At 36.3% G+C, this 21,032-nt stretch overlaps 1 protein-coding gene across 5 annotated transcripts in view; it reads left to right on the top strand.

The window, feature by feature from the left end:
* The window catches only part of LOC111044972 (E3 ubiquitin-protein ligase TRIP12), a 100,188-nt gene that overhangs the window by 75,485 nt on the left and 3,671 nt on the right, over window positions 1–21,032 (top strand). For all 5 annotated transcript variants that reach the window (XM_039440169.1, XM_039440168.1, XM_039440167.1 and 2 more), the window contains exons 26-35: window positions 784–1,017; window positions 1,811–2,025; window positions 2,944–3,149; window positions 6,590–6,774; window positions 14,129–14,238; window positions 15,031–15,286; window positions 16,983–17,222; window positions 18,302–18,631; window positions 19,354–19,678; window positions 20,471–20,685. In XM_039440169.1, coding sequence (XP_039296103.1) covers window positions 784–1,017; window positions 1,811–2,025; window positions 2,944–3,149; window positions 6,590–6,774; window positions 14,129–14,238; window positions 15,031–15,286; window positions 16,983–17,222; window positions 18,302–18,631; window positions 19,354–19,678; window positions 20,471–20,667 — 2,298 coding nt within the window. In that variant the 3' untranslated portion in view covers window positions 20,668–20,685. The remainder of the gene's footprint in view (window positions 1–783; window positions 1,018–1,810; window positions 2,026–2,943; window positions 3,150–6,589; window positions 6,775–14,128; window positions 14,239–15,030; window positions 15,287–16,982; window positions 17,223–18,301; window positions 18,632–19,353; window positions 19,679–20,470; window positions 20,686–21,032) is intronic.

The raw sequence follows: 21,032 nt of genomic DNA, 5'->3' as shown, positions 1-21,032 counted from the left end.
TTTACATTGTTTTCCATAGCAGATTGTTTCAGCGGGAGCGCAGCGGGAGTTTATCATTTTCATAAATAATAATTATTATTATTTATGAAAATGATTTACTAATTATTTACTATGAAAATATTCACTTCCATCTGAAATAGACACAATCTGGAAGTTTTCCATCCGAGGCTGACGTCACGATGGGGCGATATGGCAGTAGATGTTTGCTTCAGAGGCTAGACTTCCCAGCGTGTCTATTCTATAACTGGTCTAAGGGTAAATCATGTTGAGGCTTCAGTTTCATAAATCCATAATATCAATAATATTAGGTATAATGTCATTATGTATGGGATTAACACTTATTCCGCCAAAATCAGAGAATTCTACTTGATTAGTATTTACAAATACTAGTGCGTAGGTGAATCACTCAGCCAATCAGTTTATTTGTCTGTTCTATGAAGGATTAGTTCCAACAATTAACTTGAATCAAGTTTATTTCAAATTTGAATTACATCTGAAATGAATAAATATTATTACTCTTTTGAACGAGAAAATAGTGTTGATATTAAAATTTGTTTTGTATGAAAATATAAAGATATACGGATGTAAAACTATACTAAACTATTTTATCAAATACTCACAGCAGGACGATGAAAGATAAATCTCCAGGTTTCAGTGCCTTTTTGTTTACAATATCTTCCGTTCGCCTGTTTTTATCTTACAATATAATTTCAATGATGAATGATTTTGTACAAATGGATAAGTAAGTTATAAATATCTGCTAAGGGTTGTGTTTGGTTACAGTGTCAGCTACAACGTCACCCAGACTGCACATCGCTGCGACAGTGGAAGGGCGGCACTGTGAAGATTGATCCCCTGGCGCTGGTGCAGGCGATAGAGCGCTACCTGGTGGTGCGCGGATATGCGCGGCCCCGCCCCTCGCCACCCCAAGGTGGTCACTCGGACGCAAACAAGGACCACGACCCCAACGCCGAGTCGGACGATGACAACAGCGATGAGGATATCGACGATACACTGGTCAGTCATTGTATATTATTCATGTTTCAATAGAATTAACACTGTATCTGATACGCAATTCTCATGTATCTAATTCACTAATTGATGAATCTAATTCTGATGTATTACTCGCAACAACAATAAGATTACAAAAATCACACAACTTGAGAATATGATGAATTTCCAGCTACTATGACTTTCTCAAAAACAGGAAGTGATCAATTTTACTTTGGTTGCACAAGGAGGTGATAAGAGCATCTAATGATACGTAAAGCTTCTGATAATATTTTCCTCCATTAAGTATCTGGAACAAAATGTACAAAAATAAATTGGAATCAATCAAGCACATCTTCAATGAATTTTTTGTTTTTAATGTACAAAAAAATGAATTTGAATCAATGAAACACATTTTGCAATTGCAAATTTCCATTGCTCATTGTATAATGATTTTGTATTGTTGTATTTGTAAAGGAGACACATAAGGGGTAACCAGTTGTCTCCATAGATAAATAAATACATATTTAATGAATTGTGTGGTTTTTGTAATATGCCCGTTGTTGTTAATGTACAAAAAATGAAATCAATGAAATTTCTTGAACCAATACAGCGGAAGATTTGTTTGTGTCAGGACAAAACTATGGTGTCACAAAATTCAGTTCTTTTGAAATTTACTCCATGTTGATTTCATTTCAATTGTAATACTGTATCTGTAATTGTTTGTTTCACAAATTGTAGTGTTCTTTTTGAATTCACTACATCCCAATTTCATTTCAATCATGTTTGTTGAGTAACAATTGTTTGTTGTGATTTTTAGGCAGCGGTAGTGATAAGTCAGGGTGCTGCCCGTCACAAGCTGCAGTTTGTGATTGGCGAGGAGGTGTTGCCGTACAACATGACGGTGTACCAGGCGGTGCGTCAGTTCAGCCCCAAGGCGGTCGCACACGGCGACCAGTCCGAGACGGATACGGACAGTGAGGCACCCCTGGGCAGCGCCAACATTTGGGTGCAGACGCATACCGTCTATTACAGGTGAGTTAGTTTTCGATTCCCTCTTCTCATTGAGTCGATTGAATAAAAGCTAGCAATTGCTAGTTCTAAGGGCCGGTTTCCGAGCCCGGGATTTGGCTAAGTTCTAGACTTTGAACAGCTGGAGCCAGAAAATTGGCTTTCCGAAACGGGGCGTAGTCGCAGTCATTGTCATAGTCACGTTTGAATTAAATTTCGAAAAACTAGAAATTAGAACACAAAATAAAATAAAGAGAAAATAGTGTGAAGTTTCAGCTATTTTGAATTATTCAGGAATGTCCAATTTCGTCAAGGAAAAACGTTTCCAATTATAGAAATAAGAAAATAAAAACTGCGACTACTGTTATAAAAGCTGCCACTACGCCCCGTTTTGAGAAGCCAATTTTCTGACTCCAGATGTTTAAAGTCTAGAACTTAGCTAAATCCCGAGCTCGGAAACCGGTCCTAAGTAATTTCAAGCAAATGCTAGGATTCCAGTCAGCTGTATAGTCTTATCTGTATAGCTAGAACTAATAGCTAGGTGCTAGTCACTAGATTCTAGTTTTTATTTAATCGACCCTTTTCATCGTTATTCGTTCAATTATTCATGATTGTTGTTATAGTTTAATTATGTATTCATTTGTGTATTTTTATTGCTTCTTGTGTGTGTAAATAATTGATGATGTATAGTATTCGATGATGTTATAGTAAATAATATAAATCTATAATTCAATTGAAAAATATTCATGTAACTGTAGCTATTTTTTATGTCTTTATGTTTCTAACTGTTTCCGATTTATTGAATTTAAGTTTCCGATTTAAATTTAAGTTTATTTTATTAAGGTTCCGATTTATTTTCGACTTATTCGACTATTAAAAGGGTTGAATAACCCTTATGCTGAACTGATATTTTTGTTAATTTATGTATGATGCTTTGTGCAGGCCAGTAGCAGAGGATCAGCAGCAGTCGGGTGCTGAAGGTGGTCAGTCTAGTCAGCAACAATCGCACCAGCCTCAGCAGCGTGGAGCATCGGCATCATCAGCCGTGGCAGCGACAGCCAATCAGCAGGCGTCTAGCACAGGCCGCAAGGGCAAGGGTGCTAGTACCAAGGCGGCGCCGCGCCGCAAACAGGATGATCTCTGGCAAGGTACGAGTATTTCCGCACGAGACGAAAGCGAGTGCAAAATTATCTTGAGAGTACAGTAAATAACCTACGGTACCGAACGAGTTAGTAGTTAGGTGCGATATTTTCTGTCTGGTACAAATTTGAGAAAGATGAATTGAAATCAGAATCTACATGTAATCATACCTGAAGATGACTATATGTGTTCGACAAATTTTTCAATGGGCAAATACAGGGTTGGGCAATGAAGTATGGATAATTTGAATTATCTGTCACTGCCTTAGGGCCAGGCCAAACGAGCGTTTTTTCAGACAAATCAGACTCGGGTTGGCGTTCGGGAACCAGCTGGTGATCAGCCAATCGGAGAGCTTGCTGCCATGCCGATTTGTCTGAAAAACGCTACGTGTGGCCCGGCCATTATATTCATCAACCATACTCCAATTTTATCTCAATAATGTGTATCTAGAATGTTGCCATTTCAAGTGAAAGTTACAAAATACATTTCAAAACACGTTATGAGATAGAAACATGCATTAAATAGAATGGTGTCCTTTCTCATCCATGCACTCCTGTTAACTTATTTAATTTATTGTGATTCATTTAGGGGCGGTTTCCGAGCTCGGGATCTATAAGTTCTGGACTTACAGAGTCCAGGACTGAAATAAGCGCTCGGGTCTAAATCGAATTTCTGAGTCAAGATTTTTTCAATTCAATTCAATTTATTTTCCATATATACAAGATTTTTACAATTACAAATTCACATAATAATTGGGTACATCATACAGAAATTCAGAATATACTCTATTCTAGAAATAATAAAAATAAATTACATATAACATAACTGAAATCCCAGTTGTACTCATTTTACCGGCAGTAATTGCTAGCAGAGACATGTGTCTGATCGCTAGCAATGAGTTCAGTTCAAATCATTGAAAGATTTTTTCTTATTTTTTCTTCTTGACTGAAACACAAAAAAAGAACTTTGTTGAAATTCACAAAATCACAATTTTATTTTTGGTATTCACCAAATCAATCTATTATGTGTAATTTTATGATTAAAAGTCTATTTTGAAAAATATTCTAGATTTTACCCATTCATCAATATCTTTTGTAAGTTTTTTGTTTATTTTATGGGTGAATAAGTTTAAGGGAATCATATTAATCAGCATATTGCAGTTGTGTTCATACTGTCTTCTACTTACTGAAAGTCTGGAGAATCTGACCATGAATTTCATTGTAATCGATGGACGAGTGTTGTAATTGAGAGCACGGATTGTTGGTAAATGTTTAGTTTTATTAATAGAAAGGATTAAGTTTTTTATATATTGCTGTCTTATGGTGAGAACATTCATTTCTTGGAAAACGTCCCTACTAGGATAGATCCTTGGTTTGCCCAAGGCTGCTTTGACTAAAAATTTCTGCAAAATGAAAACTTTCTTTAAATGAGTATCATATGCGCCACCCCACACCTCCAAACAATATGTGAATAGAACATGTGCATATGCTAAGTAGATATTCCTTATGATGCCATGGTTTGTTAACTGATTAATTTTGTAAAAAGTATGTATAAAGCATTTCAACTTGGAGCATAGATATACTGTATGTGCTGTCCATTTTAAATGATTATCCAACATAACACCAAGATATTTTATTGATTTCACTACTTCTATTTCTGGACACATGCAGTTTAGAGGTTCGTGTCTATTTTTTCAGTTGAATGTAATTTAAGTTTAAAATTTGGGGTGTGGTTGTCCAGATTCATTGGGAGAAAATGTGATGAATTTAGTTTTCTTGTAGTTTAAAGTTAAAATGTGGCTCTTCAACCATGTATAAATTTCCTTTAGTCCAGAATTAGCTGATTTAAAAACATCCCAATTTTTACCATGGAACAGCAGAGCTGTATCATCAGCAAATGAGACAATGTTGCGGTTGGGAATATCTTCTTTAGAATATTTTATCTTCTAAAATCCGGGGTCTATAATAAAGTTTTCGACTTATTTGAGTCCAGGACTTTAATGTAGTAAACATGAGGGAAATTCACAATATTTTGCTGTTATATTGTTGGCATTATAGCAAAACGAAAACAGCTGATTGCAGCGGGATAATTCAAATGAGCATGCTCTGCGAACTATTTTGTGAAAATGAGTTTCGATTTCTTTGTAGGCCTATTCAAAGCAAAACCTTTTTAAAGATGAATGAATAAACATTTTATTCTAATTTATGCTATAATTATTGATTATTGATCCTAACCAGTGATTTTGGAATAAAAATTTCATTAGGCTATTGAGTCTGAAACGTATCGGTTTTGAAAAACTGGAATAACAATTTATTATTGTTATATTAATACAAGCCAATCCTTGTATTATTTTTCTTGAACATTTTTAGGTTATGTCACATTCGTAAAATAAGGTTAGTTATTTACGCATAATTCTGATATAATTTTATTGCAAAATAAACTTGCAAATTATAAATTGTGAATTTAGATGGACTAATCCAAATAATCTAGGTATTCCATGACATCTATTTGACTTTTCATCTCATCCAAAACAATAACTGAATTGTGTTTGCTCAGTTTAGTCTAGAACTTAAATTAAAACCCTACCCCAGTCGAGGGTTTAAAATTACGCTGTTTTAAATTCTGGACTTGAAGATTTTTAATAAATCCTCGACTTGGAAAGAGGCGAGAATCTAATTCAAATCTTGGACTTATAAGCCCTTCACTCAGAAAGGGAAATTATAAATTCTAGGGTCTAACGTGATCTCTAAACTCCAGAGTCTATTCATTTCCTCAACTACGTTAACGCTCTGACTCGGAAAGCCAATTTTCTAACTCCAGAGTTTAAAGCCAGTTAAAGTCTAGAACTTAGCTAAATCCCGAGCTCGGAAACCGGCCCTTAGAGTCAACCTTCAAAATTAAAAATTTTTAAATCATTATTCCTGGACCGAAAATCGAGTGACGAAGCAGTGTGTGATTACATAACCTTAACTTTTGGACAACATTAACATTTTATCAAACTTTTTGGAGAGAAATAGTACAGGCTCAGCCTAGTTTTTCCTCCAATGTCATAATTGTATGATGATTATAGTGTTTTATACAATAAATGAATAACGTTCTAATAAGATTTCAAGCCACTAATTATAGCCGACTGATTACTCGTTGCCATCGCTCAAACTACTTAGTTTTGCTGGTAACGCCAATGATAATATTATAATCGATGTTTAAATGGAAAATATATTAATTTTAAGTTTTTGTAATGTATTGTTTATGAAAATTCTTATATTTTTCACATTTGTAAAGTTTGTTTATTGATTTTGGCAATAAATATTTCTTTCTTTCTTTCTTTCATGGGGAAACACTAGAATTTCTCGTTGTATTGTTTTACTCTATGAGTTCTAAACTTTCAACTTTGTTGCTTAAGTGAAATCAACCTGAATAATTCAGTGATTTAATTTGTTGGTTGCAGAAGGAATAGTGCCGACGCCGAAATCGGCACTAGAGCCGTTCCTGACCCCTCGCCTGCCGCCCAACGTGTTGATCCAGGATGCCTCGCTTCCCGTGCTCTCTCTGCTCAGAGTGCTGCACGCATTGTCCCGCTTCTGGGGCACCCTCTATCCGTCGCTCGAAACACGACCACTGCTCGCGCAACAGGTCAGTTTATTGGTCCTTTTCTACTAATCATTCGCATGATTTGTGCATGGAAATGAATACATCTTATCACGAACGTGGATAGGAAGGCAACATCGGAAACGACACTTCAATCAGCTAGCACCAAAACTCCACAATTGACTTCATGTACACATCAAGATGATAGAAAACCTAAGAAAATGTTGCCACCTATAGTGTGGTCCACGTTATAATGGCAGTGGAGAAAGATAGGAGAACAACGTTGCCGAACCTCTGTCTTGTCAATGTCTTCTATAGACAGTAGCTGATACAGGTTTATTGATGTAATATTTACTGTTCATTCTCGCTTAAAATAATCAATTATATTTTATCAAGCAAGAAATTATACTTTTTAATAATTTCGTAATTAAAATGAAATATTTTGTTAATTAATTATTAATTCTTCATTGTTAAAAGATGATCTGGCAACAGAGCAAAGCGAGGAAGAGATAGCGCTATCCGCTTTGTTGAATGATAGACAAGGATAGCAATAACATTGCTAATCAAACACTGCCATTATAACGTGGACCTCACTATAGCACCAAAACTCCACAATTCACTTCCTGCACACATCAAGATAATAGAAAACCAAGGAGAATTTAAAATCGCCGTCAAAAACAGGATTATAACAACTGGAAGACACTAGAAAACATAAGGCTCATCGCCTTCCCAGTAAGAAGAAAGAAAGCATCAAACCGATAGTAATTAAATTCGTACGTCGTCAAGATAAGATGTCATGGATGGGTCATTTTCGTCTAGCATCTTCGCAGGACAATAGTGGGGCTGGTATATCGGCGAAAAACATTTCAGCTGTTCTACCTGAAACAAGGGTGATGGCTTACGAACATTTGATACCTTCAACGCTTGAACTGCTAAATACGACCAGAACAATCGCTCAGGAGAAAGGATATCGCTTTGTGTGGGTACGTGATGGTAATATTCTTGTCAAAAAAGACGAAACCAGTAAGAATGTTTTACATATTAAAAGTGATGTGGACCTTTCTAAGATGTAAGTACTGAAGACTTGTTTAACAATGAACAGTAAAATAATTTTATTATGGACATTTTTGAAAATTTAGATGAATTCGATGAAGTTGAGACATTATGTTTGAATAACTCTAATGATTATTACAATATTATTTCTAATCAACCCAGTGTAAATTTTGATATAATTCATAGTAATATCAGATTCATTGGGAAGAATTTAGACGAGTTCTGTTTAGAATTTGCTAATGTATTGCCATTTATAGACATGATTGTATTATCTGAGACGGGTCACCAAGGTGTTAGGCCCATAGGGTGTGATATACCTGGTTTTAATCAGTACTATTCAATGAATCACACAAATAGAAATGGGGGTGTAGTAGTTTACTTGAAAAAAGATTATGATCATGTTCATGTGCGGGAATGCACAATAGTTGGGGCTAGCTGTCTCGTGATAGAGCTGAAAATTTTTGAGGAGGAGTGGGTTATTGTTTGTGCTTACAGATCACCTAATGATAATTGCCAGGACTTTGTTAACTCTTTAGCTGAGCTGCTTTCGAATTTAAATTTAGGAAAAAATATTATATTTGTAGGAGATATAAATATTGATATCTTGAATAATAGAAATAACATCCACACTGAATCTTATTTGAATTTATTGAACGAAAATGGGCTTATATCTTATGTGAATTGTTTTACAAGGGTTCCATTTCAGGGAACACCTTCGTGTTTAGATCATTATTTCGGTAATCTTCACACTAATAAGCACATTGAACCCATGGTATTGAAGACTTGTATTACTGTTCACTATGTTACTTCTCTTAGGGTTCGTTGTGAAATAGACTTGACTAACAATGCTGCTCAGTTGCCACTTGTTGCCACCAGGCTCGATTATGATAGGCTTTTGTCTCTTATCCAGTCTGAGGGCTGGCAGTCTGTATTTTCTAGTAGGGATGTTAATGTTTCAACAGATAACTTTGTAGCAACTCTACAAAGCTATATTGAAAAATCCACTATAAATGTAGCCAAATCTAGTTCGAGGTTTAAAAAAATCAAGCCATGGATTACTCAAGGTTTAGTATTTTCTATTAGAAGAAAGCAAGCTCTATTTAACAAATGTAAAAAGGAACCATTCAATTTAAATCTGAGAAATTATTTTAGAAGTTATCGAAATAGATTGACAGTCCTTATTAGAGAAGCTAAACGATTGTATTATAGCAGAAAAATTGAGGAGGCTGGAAATGATGTAAAACGGACTTAGAATGTAGTTAGGGAGGTAGCTGGTTGTAAAATAAGGAAGGAGTGTTTGGAAGAAATTGAAATTGATGGTAATGTCTATAGTGCTAGGGATAATCCCAATATGTGCTAATGCTTTTAACGATTTTTTCATCTCTATAGGAGAGAAAATGGTACAAAATATTCCTAGTGAGCCTGGTGACGATTTGCAACCAGACAATCCCCACAATCCGCAAGAATATTTTACTTTTCAATATGTATCAGAGACTGAGGTTGTGGAGGCGATCGAGAGTCTTAGAGGTGCATCTGGGCCTGGTCATGATGGCATTACTGTATCTGTTTTAAAATCTGTTGAAAGTATTGTTGCCTCTCCACTCAAACACATTATTAATGTAAGTTTTGAACAAGGTATTTTTCCAGATTCTTTTAAAACAACTGTAGTAAAACCAATATTCAAATCACAAGACAAAAGGAAAATTACCAACTATAGACCTATAAGTTTACTTTCGAATTTGGCTAAAATAATTGAAAAATGTGTAAAGAGACAGCTACATAAATTTTTGGAAGTGAATAATATTCTGTCAAAAAATCAATTTGGTTTTAGAGAGGGGATGGGAACACAGGAAGCAATTGCTGCTTTTGTTCAAGAAACAAACTTGGATGTAGGTAGGAGACAAATAGCTATTTTTCTTGATCTTGCAAAAGCCTTTGATACAGTTTGCCATGATCGTCTACTTGATTGTCTCCGTAGCCTTGGTCTTGAGGATGTGGCACTGGGATGGTTTTTCAGTTATTTAAAGAATAGGCAACAATGTGTTAGAGTCAATAACACTGTTAGTGAATATAAATCTGTTAAAATGGGAATCCCGCAGGGAACAGTGATTGGACCTTGCCTCTTCCTGATCTATATTAATGACTTTCGTAACCTTAATTTAATCAATGTGAAAATATTGTCATTTGCAGACGATGCAGTTTTAATTTTTCATGAAGAAAACTGGGCTAGCACATATGACTCAGCTGCTAGGGGACTGGGAGAAGTAAAAAAATGGCTTGATAGAAGAAAACTGACTCTGAATTTGTCCAAAACAAAATACATCTCTTTTTCCTTGAATATACAGAATCAGCCAGTTAACAAAAAATAACATCTTAGCAAAAAATCAATATGGTTTTCAAAAATCTAAAAATACTGACGATGCCCTATTTGAAGTAACTAAATATATAACAGAGTCAATTAAATTGAAAAATAAGGCTATTATCACATTCCTGGACCTGGCCAAGGCCTTCGATTCAGTTGATAGAGATAAGCTATTGCATAAACTTGAGGCCATTGGAGTTAAAAATACCGCCTTGCAATGGTTCAGGAGTTATCTCTCGGAGCGCCAGCAATTTGTTCAAATTGAAGGAAAATCCAGTGAAATGGACAATATTGACTTTGGAGTAATTCAGGGAAGCACTCTGGGTCCAACATTGTTCCTGGTATATATTAATAATATTTCCCAATTGAACACAACAAGTAAAATATTTCTATTTGCTGACGACACTGCTGTAATTTCTGTAGGTAGAGAATGGGAGGAAGTTTATAGAAATGCCACAAATGATCTCGCTAGAATAAAAAATTGGTTTGACCACAATAGTTTAACAGTAAATCTGAGTAAAACAAAGTATATACCTATAGTGACCAGGAACCAATCTGATCCAGGTTCTAGGCAAGTAAAAATGCATTCCTGTAGGGATATAGAATCTACTGCATGTGCATGTGGGTCAATCAAGAGAGTCGGCCAATATAAATACTTGGGGGTTATTTTTGACAATCATCTGAGTTGGGTCCCTCATGTACAGAATTTGAAACAGAGGGTTAGGAGGTTGCTTTATGGTCTGTCTCAACTCAGTAATGTACTAGACATCAGGTTGTGTAGGAGGATTTATCATGCCTACGTGCAATCAGTGTTGCAGTATGGCATAATAGCATGGGGAGGGGTATCATCCACATGCCTGGAGCCACTGGCCGTTACCAAACGTACAATCATGAAGACCATCCTGAAAAAAGAACCCAGGTACCCCACGTCGCTGCTTTTCTCGGACTTCCCTGTGTTGAATTTAAGACAGCTATTTATTAAAACAATTCTTACATATATTAGGAAACATAAAATAGAACTTCTTGCCAACATACAGCACAATTACCATATTAGACTAAGAAATAACCATGGCTATTCTATCCCCAGATTAATGCATGGAATAGAACTTAAATCACCGTTTTACTTAGCTCAAATTATCTATAGGAATTTGCCGGAAGACATGAGGGAGGCCGAGGGTTGCAGCGATGTGGTGTATAAAAGGAGGTTGGTGGGGTGGCTCTTTGGCTTGGGCTGGAATGGAGCTGAACAACTTCTTCTTTCACCCTACACGTAGCATCCCAGCATTGATTATATACTAATATTACATTTGCATCACCGCTTGTCTTGATCCCTTTGCTCTTTCACTTTTCTGTATCTTACCATAGAGAAACAATAGCATAAGTAGATATCACATGGTATAGGGAATTTATGTCGCAACTTCTACTGTTATCTCAAGCCAATTACTGTCTATTATTGTCAATTTTCACTGTTTTGTTGGAGTGGTGGTGTATTAATGGCACAATTTGAGAGACTACCAGCGTCACACAGCTGCATAGGAAAGAACTATGTGAACTATCGGCTTGGGATAACAGTAAAAGTTGCGACATAAACGCCCTATACCATGGGATATCTACTTATGCTATCGTTTCTCTATGATCTTACTTTTATGATCACTCTGCGCTAACAAACAAAAACAAAATGTTTTGTCTTGTTTTTTCTCCTCTGATGTAGACAAAATGATATCTTATTAATTAAGTATGTTTGTAGTATATTATTATTTGATGAGATACATATTACTCTTGCTTGATAAGAACTCTCCCTCAACCACAGACGAACAGTCTTTTTGGGGGAATTCCACTCTATATATGTATTACGGTAATAGTGTATAATATGTAAAAAAAATCTTTAATAACCTGTTTGAAATATTGTAAAAACAATGAAATGTATGCACTTTTACATATTCTTTTAATGTACCAAATGTGGAAATAAACTGATTTGATTTGATTTGATTTGAATATGTCACTTGTTTTGCATTCTCCAAATTGTCTTAGTCATGTAGATTTAGGGTGTTCAGTTAATTGTAATGAAATAGAGAAGGTTAGCAGTATCAGATATCTTGGAGTAATGGTTGATCAGCATTTAAAGTGGGATGTACATTTGTCGCAGCTTACTACACGATCTAGAAAACTTATTTATTTATTTGTGAAATTACGTTCTGTTTTGCCTATGAAAGTCATGAAGATAGTGTATTATGCACTGGCACAGTCATTGCTCCAATATGGTATTGTGGGTTGGGGTGGTGCATATACAAATGTTCTAAAACCAGTAAAAACAATACAAAATTTAATATTAAAAATTATTCTGAAAAAGAATAGAATGTATTCAACAAGATTGGCTTTTTGGAATTTTCAGTTCTACCGATTAGACAGATATACCTGAAACACATCATATTATATTATAAGAAGCTATCACTTTTTCATTTCATTAATAGAACGGATTGTGCTATTACAAGAAGGGAGGAGTCAGGTCTGGTTACTGTTCCTAGATTATTGACTACTGCTGGTCAGCGTAGCTTCATATATTTATCTCCATTATTTTTTAATATTCTTCCAAGTAATTTGAGAGGTTTACTCGCCCAAAAAACTTTGGACTACATTTGAAAAAGTATCTGGTTAGCTCTCATGGCTGGGATAGTGCCGAGAATTTCTGGATTACATTAGTATAGTAATTATTCCAATTGAATAGATTTCATTTTGTACCACATCTTATATCATGTTATACACTGGGCTAGGCAATATCAGGTCATTATTATAATTTATTATAATTTACAAATTTTGTTGCATTCTAACACATATTGTATGTAAATATATTGATCTATTATAGCATCACTGATTTATCTTGTTTATTGAAAGGATTTGATTTTAGTTGTTAATGTATATACTGTAATGTTAATTAATAATAAGTAAGTAGTCAAAGTACGGCTGCTCCTTCCCCAAGCTCGAGCTTGCTCTTTTGGGGAAGTAGTTCCTTATGTTTATTTGTATTTCCTATTGATTCATTTTGTTGTTATATTTCTAAATTGTGAATTATTGTAATGCTTTTTCAAGGAATAAATAAAATAAATAAATAATTTCGAACAATATGTGAGCTCACTTACCTAATGTATTTGCACCCCCACCCAATATTTATTACTGCTAATATCACCTGCTCTAGTACATGGGTTTCCCATAGTTGAGTAGGTCAATTTTCTTTGTATTTGCAGTAAATTTTTCATTTTATTTTAAATATTATGTGCATTTTGTTAATTTGATTGATTGTTTGTATTTTAAAGGAAATAAAATATATTTTCCTCCACCTACTATCAAAAGTCTCATTTTACACCCTGGAATCGAATACTAAAGTACTACTTTTCCTCCCCATGGGACTAAAAATAATTCCCAGCGGGAAAAGTGATCACTTTTACTCCCAAGGGAGTAAAAATAAACCCATAAGATTAACATGGGAAGAAGTCCGACAACGCCGCGATTGAAGAATGATAATTGCCCATAACAATGAATAATAATTAGCGCGTTGTGCTTCGTTGCACCTCTGCTCACTATAGCAGCCCAGTCACTGTTACCATATTGTCTCGCATATTGTCTGAAGATGTAGTAAAATTATTCATTGTTATAGGTATTGGTGTAGGTGGAGGAAAAATGTTGTGTGCATCACGGGACTAAAGTACTTATTCTCCCTCAGGGAAATTGTCGCCCTCGGCTACGCCATCGGGCGACAACAGTTTCCCTCAGGGAGAAAAAGTTGCACTTTAGTCCCTAGATGCACAAATAACTATTATTATTATCAATAACTTACTATCATGATCTAGCAACATGTCACGATAAACTCTCTTGAAATTCAACAATTTTCAATGCTTGATTCTTCCATCAATTAGAATTATTATTGTCTGCTGATAACTTGTGTTTTTTCCGAATTTGTTTTAATGTTTGGATTGGTTGTGTTTGCAGGAGTTTGTGAACAGTAAGATAGCGGCAAAGGCGAGCCGACAATTGCAGGACCCTCTGGTGATCATGACAGGAAACCTTCCTAATTGGTTGCAGCAGATTGCTTCCGCATGGTCAGTACTCAATTTTGATTCATTTTTTGTCTTAAAATGGATATAAGCTAATATAATGGTGTATATATGATTTCTTCCGCTTTATCTCGATCTCTAGATGGAATAGGAATATTCTATTTTGAATTTGATTCCAATTTTATTTAAAATATAATGCAGTAATGTAATCCCATTACAACTTAATATTAGTGAGAATAATATTCTCCATTTATTCTTTTTTGATTCATACAATAAGTACATCATAAAAATGATTGGGAGAAAAAATAAGGTAACCTTGTGCTATTCCTCTCCCAAATTTAGATTTTAGATTAGAATTTAGAGATTAGAATTTAGGTTTTACTTACACATAGTCCGAAATAGGTCAAGTCTTGTAGTTGTTCACTTCACAAAGTAGATTTTGAAATGTAGTTGCTTCAAAACCAAACATAGAAGACATATTTCACATTATTATCTTAAAATAGGAAATATTCACATATTAAAGAAATTATTTTGAAGGACCAAAAAATAAAACTTAATTTATGTTAATGTATTTACGGGACATGTGCACTGCCATTGATATGTAAGAATCCAGCTTTACAGTCTTCCTTTATGTATCATGAAACTTGAAACTAATATATTTTAATAAGTTTCCATGTATTTATAATACTATTGACTTGTTTCAAACTACCTACTTGTTTCCAGCTGACATAACAAACAACTGTTGATTGATGTTATTTTTTCTCTCCCTATCATTTCGATGATGTACTTATTGTATGAAGTAATAAAGAATAAATAATGTATTGTGTTGGTTTGTAGTCCGTTCCTGCTGCCGTTCGAAACACGACAACTGCTGTTGTACGCGACGTCATTCGACCGCGACCGCGCGTTGCAACGACTGCTGGACTGCAGCCCCGAGCTGTCTGCTGCCACCGATTCGCAGGAGCGCGTCACGCCCCGCTTGGATCGGCGCAAGCGCACCGTGTCACGTGACGACATTCTCAAGCAGGCAGAGGCCGTCGTGCAGGAGTTGGCCGCCTCCAAGGCCTTGCTGGAGGTGCAGTACGAGAATGAGGTCAGTTTCTATTCAAATTCAATTTTATTTCACACTCATAAATACAAATACATAAAATAAAAATAGAGTCTAGCATGACAAATACAATAATTCAACCAAAATTCAACAATAGATTGTAAGTGAAAAACCACTGGCATAAGATTACTCTTGTTCGCCAGTGGGAGTAGGATGATACGTTGCAACTATATTATTATCACGAGGGTTTTTTTAACCTCTGATCAAATGACTCTAGTCTCTTCTCGACTTGAGTCGATTAAGTGTGAATCATAACACACAGTCAAGTGGCGAGAGGCAACTTTAACAGAGCTGAACAGCTTATCATTCCCAACAATCGCCCTTTGATCGGTTCGGCCATATCGTCAATTGTTGTCAAGTTTTAAGCTGCATACAGATATACGCGCCGTGAACATGAACAATTCACTTTTAATCAGCTGATGCCAAGCTTTTTATATCTGTATCTTACCGTTTCTGTAAAAATACAGATAGTCAGCTGATCAAAAGTGAATTGCTCATGTTCGCGGCGCGTATATCTGTACGCACCTATAGACTCACAAGCATGACTGCGCCACATGAGTCTTCTGCCAAGCGCTAGTAACGTAGCGTATTCGTTTTTGCAAGCAAAACGCATAGTTTGGCATAAACCTAACGAAGAATAATCCAAGTTCAAGCAGGAAACATTTGATGAAAGATGAGGTTGTGAGTGAATAGTCTCAGAAAATTCAAAATATCAGTTGAAATGACTTCTGGAATTATTGTTGTGATGCATGACAACTCGACCAACAGTGCTGGTGCAAACAAACGGCTTCTCCAACAAATCAAATTGGATGATGTCGATAATTCACCTTACTAACCTTACTTGGCCACTAGTAACATTCTTTTTTATGTACATTAATCTTTTATCTATGGCCAATAGGAGGTTAAAAAATGACCCTCACTTTGTAATTTGGCTTATTCCATTTGGTATTGGAATTCCTCTGTACTGAACATTGCATATTTTGAGTCGGTTTAGGAATACCAATTATTACTATCACTTGATTCGTTCCATCATTAGCTACAATAATAGCTAAAATTTACTTGACTGTATTGAACGAAAATCCAATTCAATTTCTGTCTACTACCTTCAAGACTTCTTTCACTGCAAATTATAATAATTATTAAAAAAAATCAATACTCGATGTCCTAAGATCCATCATTTTTTCAACCTGGGATGGTTGTAAATGATGAAATTGTTATATTATTTTCAATAAACTGATTGAAATCTGCAGTGGTTATTGAGGGCTTGAAACATTTCTCTTGGAGTTCGAAAGTGTTTTATTTGATAATTTGGGGTAGAAACTTGAATTTTTTCAGCTAGAAATAGTAATTAATATTTTCGTTATTGAGAAGGTTCCGTTCAAAATGTATGCATAGTTCAATCTACAAACTAAAATAATATAATTGCAAATCTGAGTGTTTTGATTAATTTATACTTAATGTCGATTATTTATATTAGTCAATTCTTATTCAAAATTATATTTGTCCAGTAAAGGTAGCACATAGGAAACCCGTAATTTTTGTTCTCTGCTTTTTTGTGCAGCTCAACTCAAGTGATGTTAATATTAATAACATTAGTAATAAAAATAATTGATTATTCATGAAGATACGTTATTGTCTTTAGTGAACAGTTGACTGAAATGTTTGAATTTGTTTTTGTCAGGTGGGCACCGGCTTAGGCCCGACCCTGGAGTTCTACGCGCTGGTCTCAAAGGAGTTGCAACGTTGCGACCTTGACCTGTGGCTGGGCAGCCAAAATGGCGGCAGTCACGTGTTCTCCCCCTGCGGTCTGTTCCCCGCCCCCCTCGGTCGCACCACCAAGGTCAGTCACCTCGTCAAGATTCGCTCCAAGTTCCGCTTCCTCGGCAAACTCATGGCTAAGGCTGTTATGGACTCAAGAATGGTGAGTACTACTTGAAGATTCAATTATTTCTAGTGAAATTAACAATCTTGAATGTTTTTTCTTTGAGTTGAAGCCTCTGAATAATATACCATCATATTGCTATTTAAAAATGAAAACTGATATTTCCCTAACCAAACTTTCAACTACTTCTCCCTAGCCCATTCTTACCAATTCCTAACTATAGCTCGTACCTTAGTTTGCAGCACGGGGCAAAATTGCTAATGTTAATTTGATATAATAATCGTGCACACTGTTGCCGTTTCTATGCTGATTTTGTCAAAAAGGCCTACGTTTACATTTTCGCTCTTTCTCTACACACAATTAGACCACAGGCTCTCTGGCTTCTGTGAAATCTGGGAGCACTGTACTCCATAAGAGCAATGCTGCAATCTAAGGTTTGCACAGACTACAGTATGCAATAGTGTAGCTGACTGTGTATCAGCCCACAACCAAAACTTGATGCCTTGAAATTCAACGAACTGAATGGCTCAACTCCCCTTGTTGTTTCTGTATCTCAATAAATGCTCAAAATATTACCTGATGAACTAATAACGTTACGAACTGAGAACCTATAGGCCAAAATGTCTTCTCGTGGTGTGTCATCTATTATGGGTTGGCTATAGTGAGATTTAAGTTTTAAAGACGGTGAAAATGGAAGGACTACACAGTCTCAATAATAATGATGAATTAAATTTTATTCATCAAGAAGATATATTTTCAATGATTTTATAATACATTTTCTTAACTGATGAGATTTAATATTTTGGTAATTCATTACTTTTCGGCATGGTCTAAAAACATTTGCGGAGCTAGAAAGGGATAGAACTATCTGCTTTTTCTAATGACAGACAAGGATACTGGCTTTATAACGTGAATTCCACTATAGTAATTTTGATGCTGCTGTATTGAAAATATTTTTCGGCTAAATTGATTTAGTCAGTATTTTGGATAGTAAAAATCGATGTATGTTTATAATTTTTAGTAATTAAAATTGATGGTTTGTGTACGTTGTGTACATAAAATTGTCAATGCTTACTGTTGTATAGCCTGTGACAAATGATAAAATTAATTGTTTACAGTTGGATCTTCCCCTGAGCGTCTCTTTCTACCGCTGGCTATTAGGCGAAGAGCAGCAACTGTCTCTCTCTGATCTGCGCCATGTTGCGCCCGAGGTCTACCGCACACTAGTGCGTCTGGAGGGATTGGTGCGCATGCGCCGTGCCATCGAAGCCGACGCCAGTCTGGGCGCAGACGCGAAGCGAGCGCAGATCGACGCTTTGGGTTTGGACGGGTGTCGTGTCGAGGACCTCGGTCTCGACCTCACACTGCCCGGATATCCGCACATTGAGCTCAGGAAGGGCGGCAAGGATGTGGCCGTCACTATCCACAATTTGGACGAGTATTGCAGGGTGAGTGTTTCAATAGTTTCCCCACATTAACTACAGCACATGTGTAAACGGACATGTCTTAGAACGAAAAATATATTCACCAGAGAGGCTTAAAACGAAAAACAGTTGTTTAACATAAGGGTGTGCACATTGAATGCGTATATGTGCAAGTGCAAGCTTGATGATGCATGACAAAGCGTGCAGATGAAAAACAAAATCACAAAGAGTAAGGAATACTCACACTGAATGCGTGCACTTGCTGGTGAGTTCAGTGTGTGTGAGCAGCTACATGCAAGTCACAACGTGTTTCAATGGCACTTAGGCACTTAGCTAGGGATTTAGCTAAGTTCTAGACTTAATCAGCTTTCTGGAGTCTAGAATTGGCTTTCCAAAAAGTGGCGTTGACGAAGTCTAGGACTTAACTAGACTCTAGAGTTTAGAGAGAACGTTCGACTGGAGTTTATAATTTCTCTTTTCGAGTCCAAATATATAAAAGGAGAAAAGTCCAAGACTTCAATTAGATTCTCACCTCTTTCCGAGTCAAGGATTTATAAAAAAAATCGTCAAGTCCAGAACTTTAAACAACCTTATTTTAGCCTTATAATTTAATTTCTATCACCCTTTAATTTTAATTGATGACACGGCAGATTTCTGTTATTCATCCCATTATCAAGAGTGTCCAAATGGTTTTCACTCTATACTTGATTGTCATTCAACTTTAACGTATCCTTTTCATGTTTCAGCTGGTAACCCACTGGTACCTGATCGAAGGCGTGAACCGGCAGATGGAGAGTTTCCGCGAGGGCTTTGAGGTGGTGTTCCCCCAGCAACAGCTGTCCATGTTCTACCCGGAGGAGCTGGAGGCGGTGTTCTGCGGGGGTGGAGGCGGTAGCGGAGGCGGAGGCTGGGATGTGCGAACCCTGGCTGAGTGCTGCCGCCCGGACCACGGCTACACCCCCGATTCACGCGCCATTCGCTTCCTGTTTGAGGTGTTGGCATCTTATACCACTCAGGAGCAGCGCGATTTTGTACAGTTTTTGACCGGGTCGCCCAGGTTGCCCGTTGGGGGTGAGTTGACGATCTAACACATTCATTAATATGTTTTAATAATAGAATAGCCTACTCTATTTGCCAAAATACAAAATTACCACACATTAGATCAATGCAAAGTATCATAGAGAAAATGTAGCACAAGAAGTTATCCCATGGTATAGAGCGTTAATGTTTTTCAAATTTCACTTTTAACTCAAGTCACTCATAGTCCTAGTAGTTGTTTTTCGTGAAGCTATGTGACGGTGGTAGTCTCATACTGTGCCGCTCTTACACTTTTACCGGGTAAAACAGTAATAATAGACGGTAGTCGGCTTGAGTTAACAATAAACGGTTTGAAATTTGTAACATAAACAATCCATACCATGGGTTAACTTCTTGTGCTATTATTTTATCTATGATGGTAAATTGTAAATGAAAATTTGAGTGATATTCCTAATTTCAAATTCATTTGTTTCCATAAAAGCTATTAAAAATTAAATAAATATTATCAATTACAATATGGCACCAAGTTACTGGCGAAGAATAACTTTGAAATATGCCGCAGTGAGTTTGAACAACTATGATGAACATATTAAAAGGAAAACAAAAATAGAGCTTATTATACACAAGTAAACTAGAGTGAGGTTCACGTTATAATGGAATAGCTAAAAGTTACCTTATTTTTCCTCTTCCTTATATTATGTTATCTTATTCAAATTAGGGGGAGTAATAGCACAAGGTTACCTTATTTCTCCTCTCCCTATCATTTTGATAATGATGTACTAGTTGTAAGAAATGAATAATGATAGCAAATTTGTTTGTGTGTAGGTTTGAAAAGCCTGACCCCGCCGCTGACTGTGGTTCGGAAGACACTTGAGCCGCAACAGGACGCGGATGACTTTCTGCCGTCTGTAATGACGTGTGTCAACTACCTGAAACTGCCAGACTACTCTTCGCTGCAAGTGATGCGTCACAAACTCAGTCAGGCGGCCAAGGAGGGACAGCGCTCTTTCCACCTCTCCTAGTCTCCCTCCTACACACAGGTAAGCGCAACATACTGAATTATACAGAGTGAGACGATATTCAATTTTCAGAGTCTAGACGATAAATAAATCAAGTTTATTCAGAGTCTAGACGATATTCAATTTCACGCCATCCATTGTCGATCTGGAGTGATGTCCCGAATTACGGCTTCAATTCTTCGTTTTAGCTCATCAATATTACATAACTTCTTTGCATACAACTTATTTTTCACGGCCATACTCTAAACGTCTTTGAGCAGTAACAACTGATTATCTGTTTTTGTGAAACCACAGAACGCACATTGCTCTCTGCTGACGCTCTGTCACCCCACACCATTGAGTCGACTGTGACACCCCCGCCATTGAGT

This window comes from Nilaparvata lugens, chromosome 13 (genome assembly GCF_014356525.2).
Source record: "Nilaparvata lugens isolate BPH chromosome 13, ASM1435652v1, whole genome shotgun sequence".
NCBI classification, from domain to species: domain Eukaryota; kingdom Metazoa; phylum Arthropoda; class Insecta; order Hemiptera; family Delphacidae; genus Nilaparvata; species Nilaparvata lugens.
Note: the sequence above shows the minus strand (reverse complement) of the source record. Positions and strands in the feature narration are given on the sequence as shown.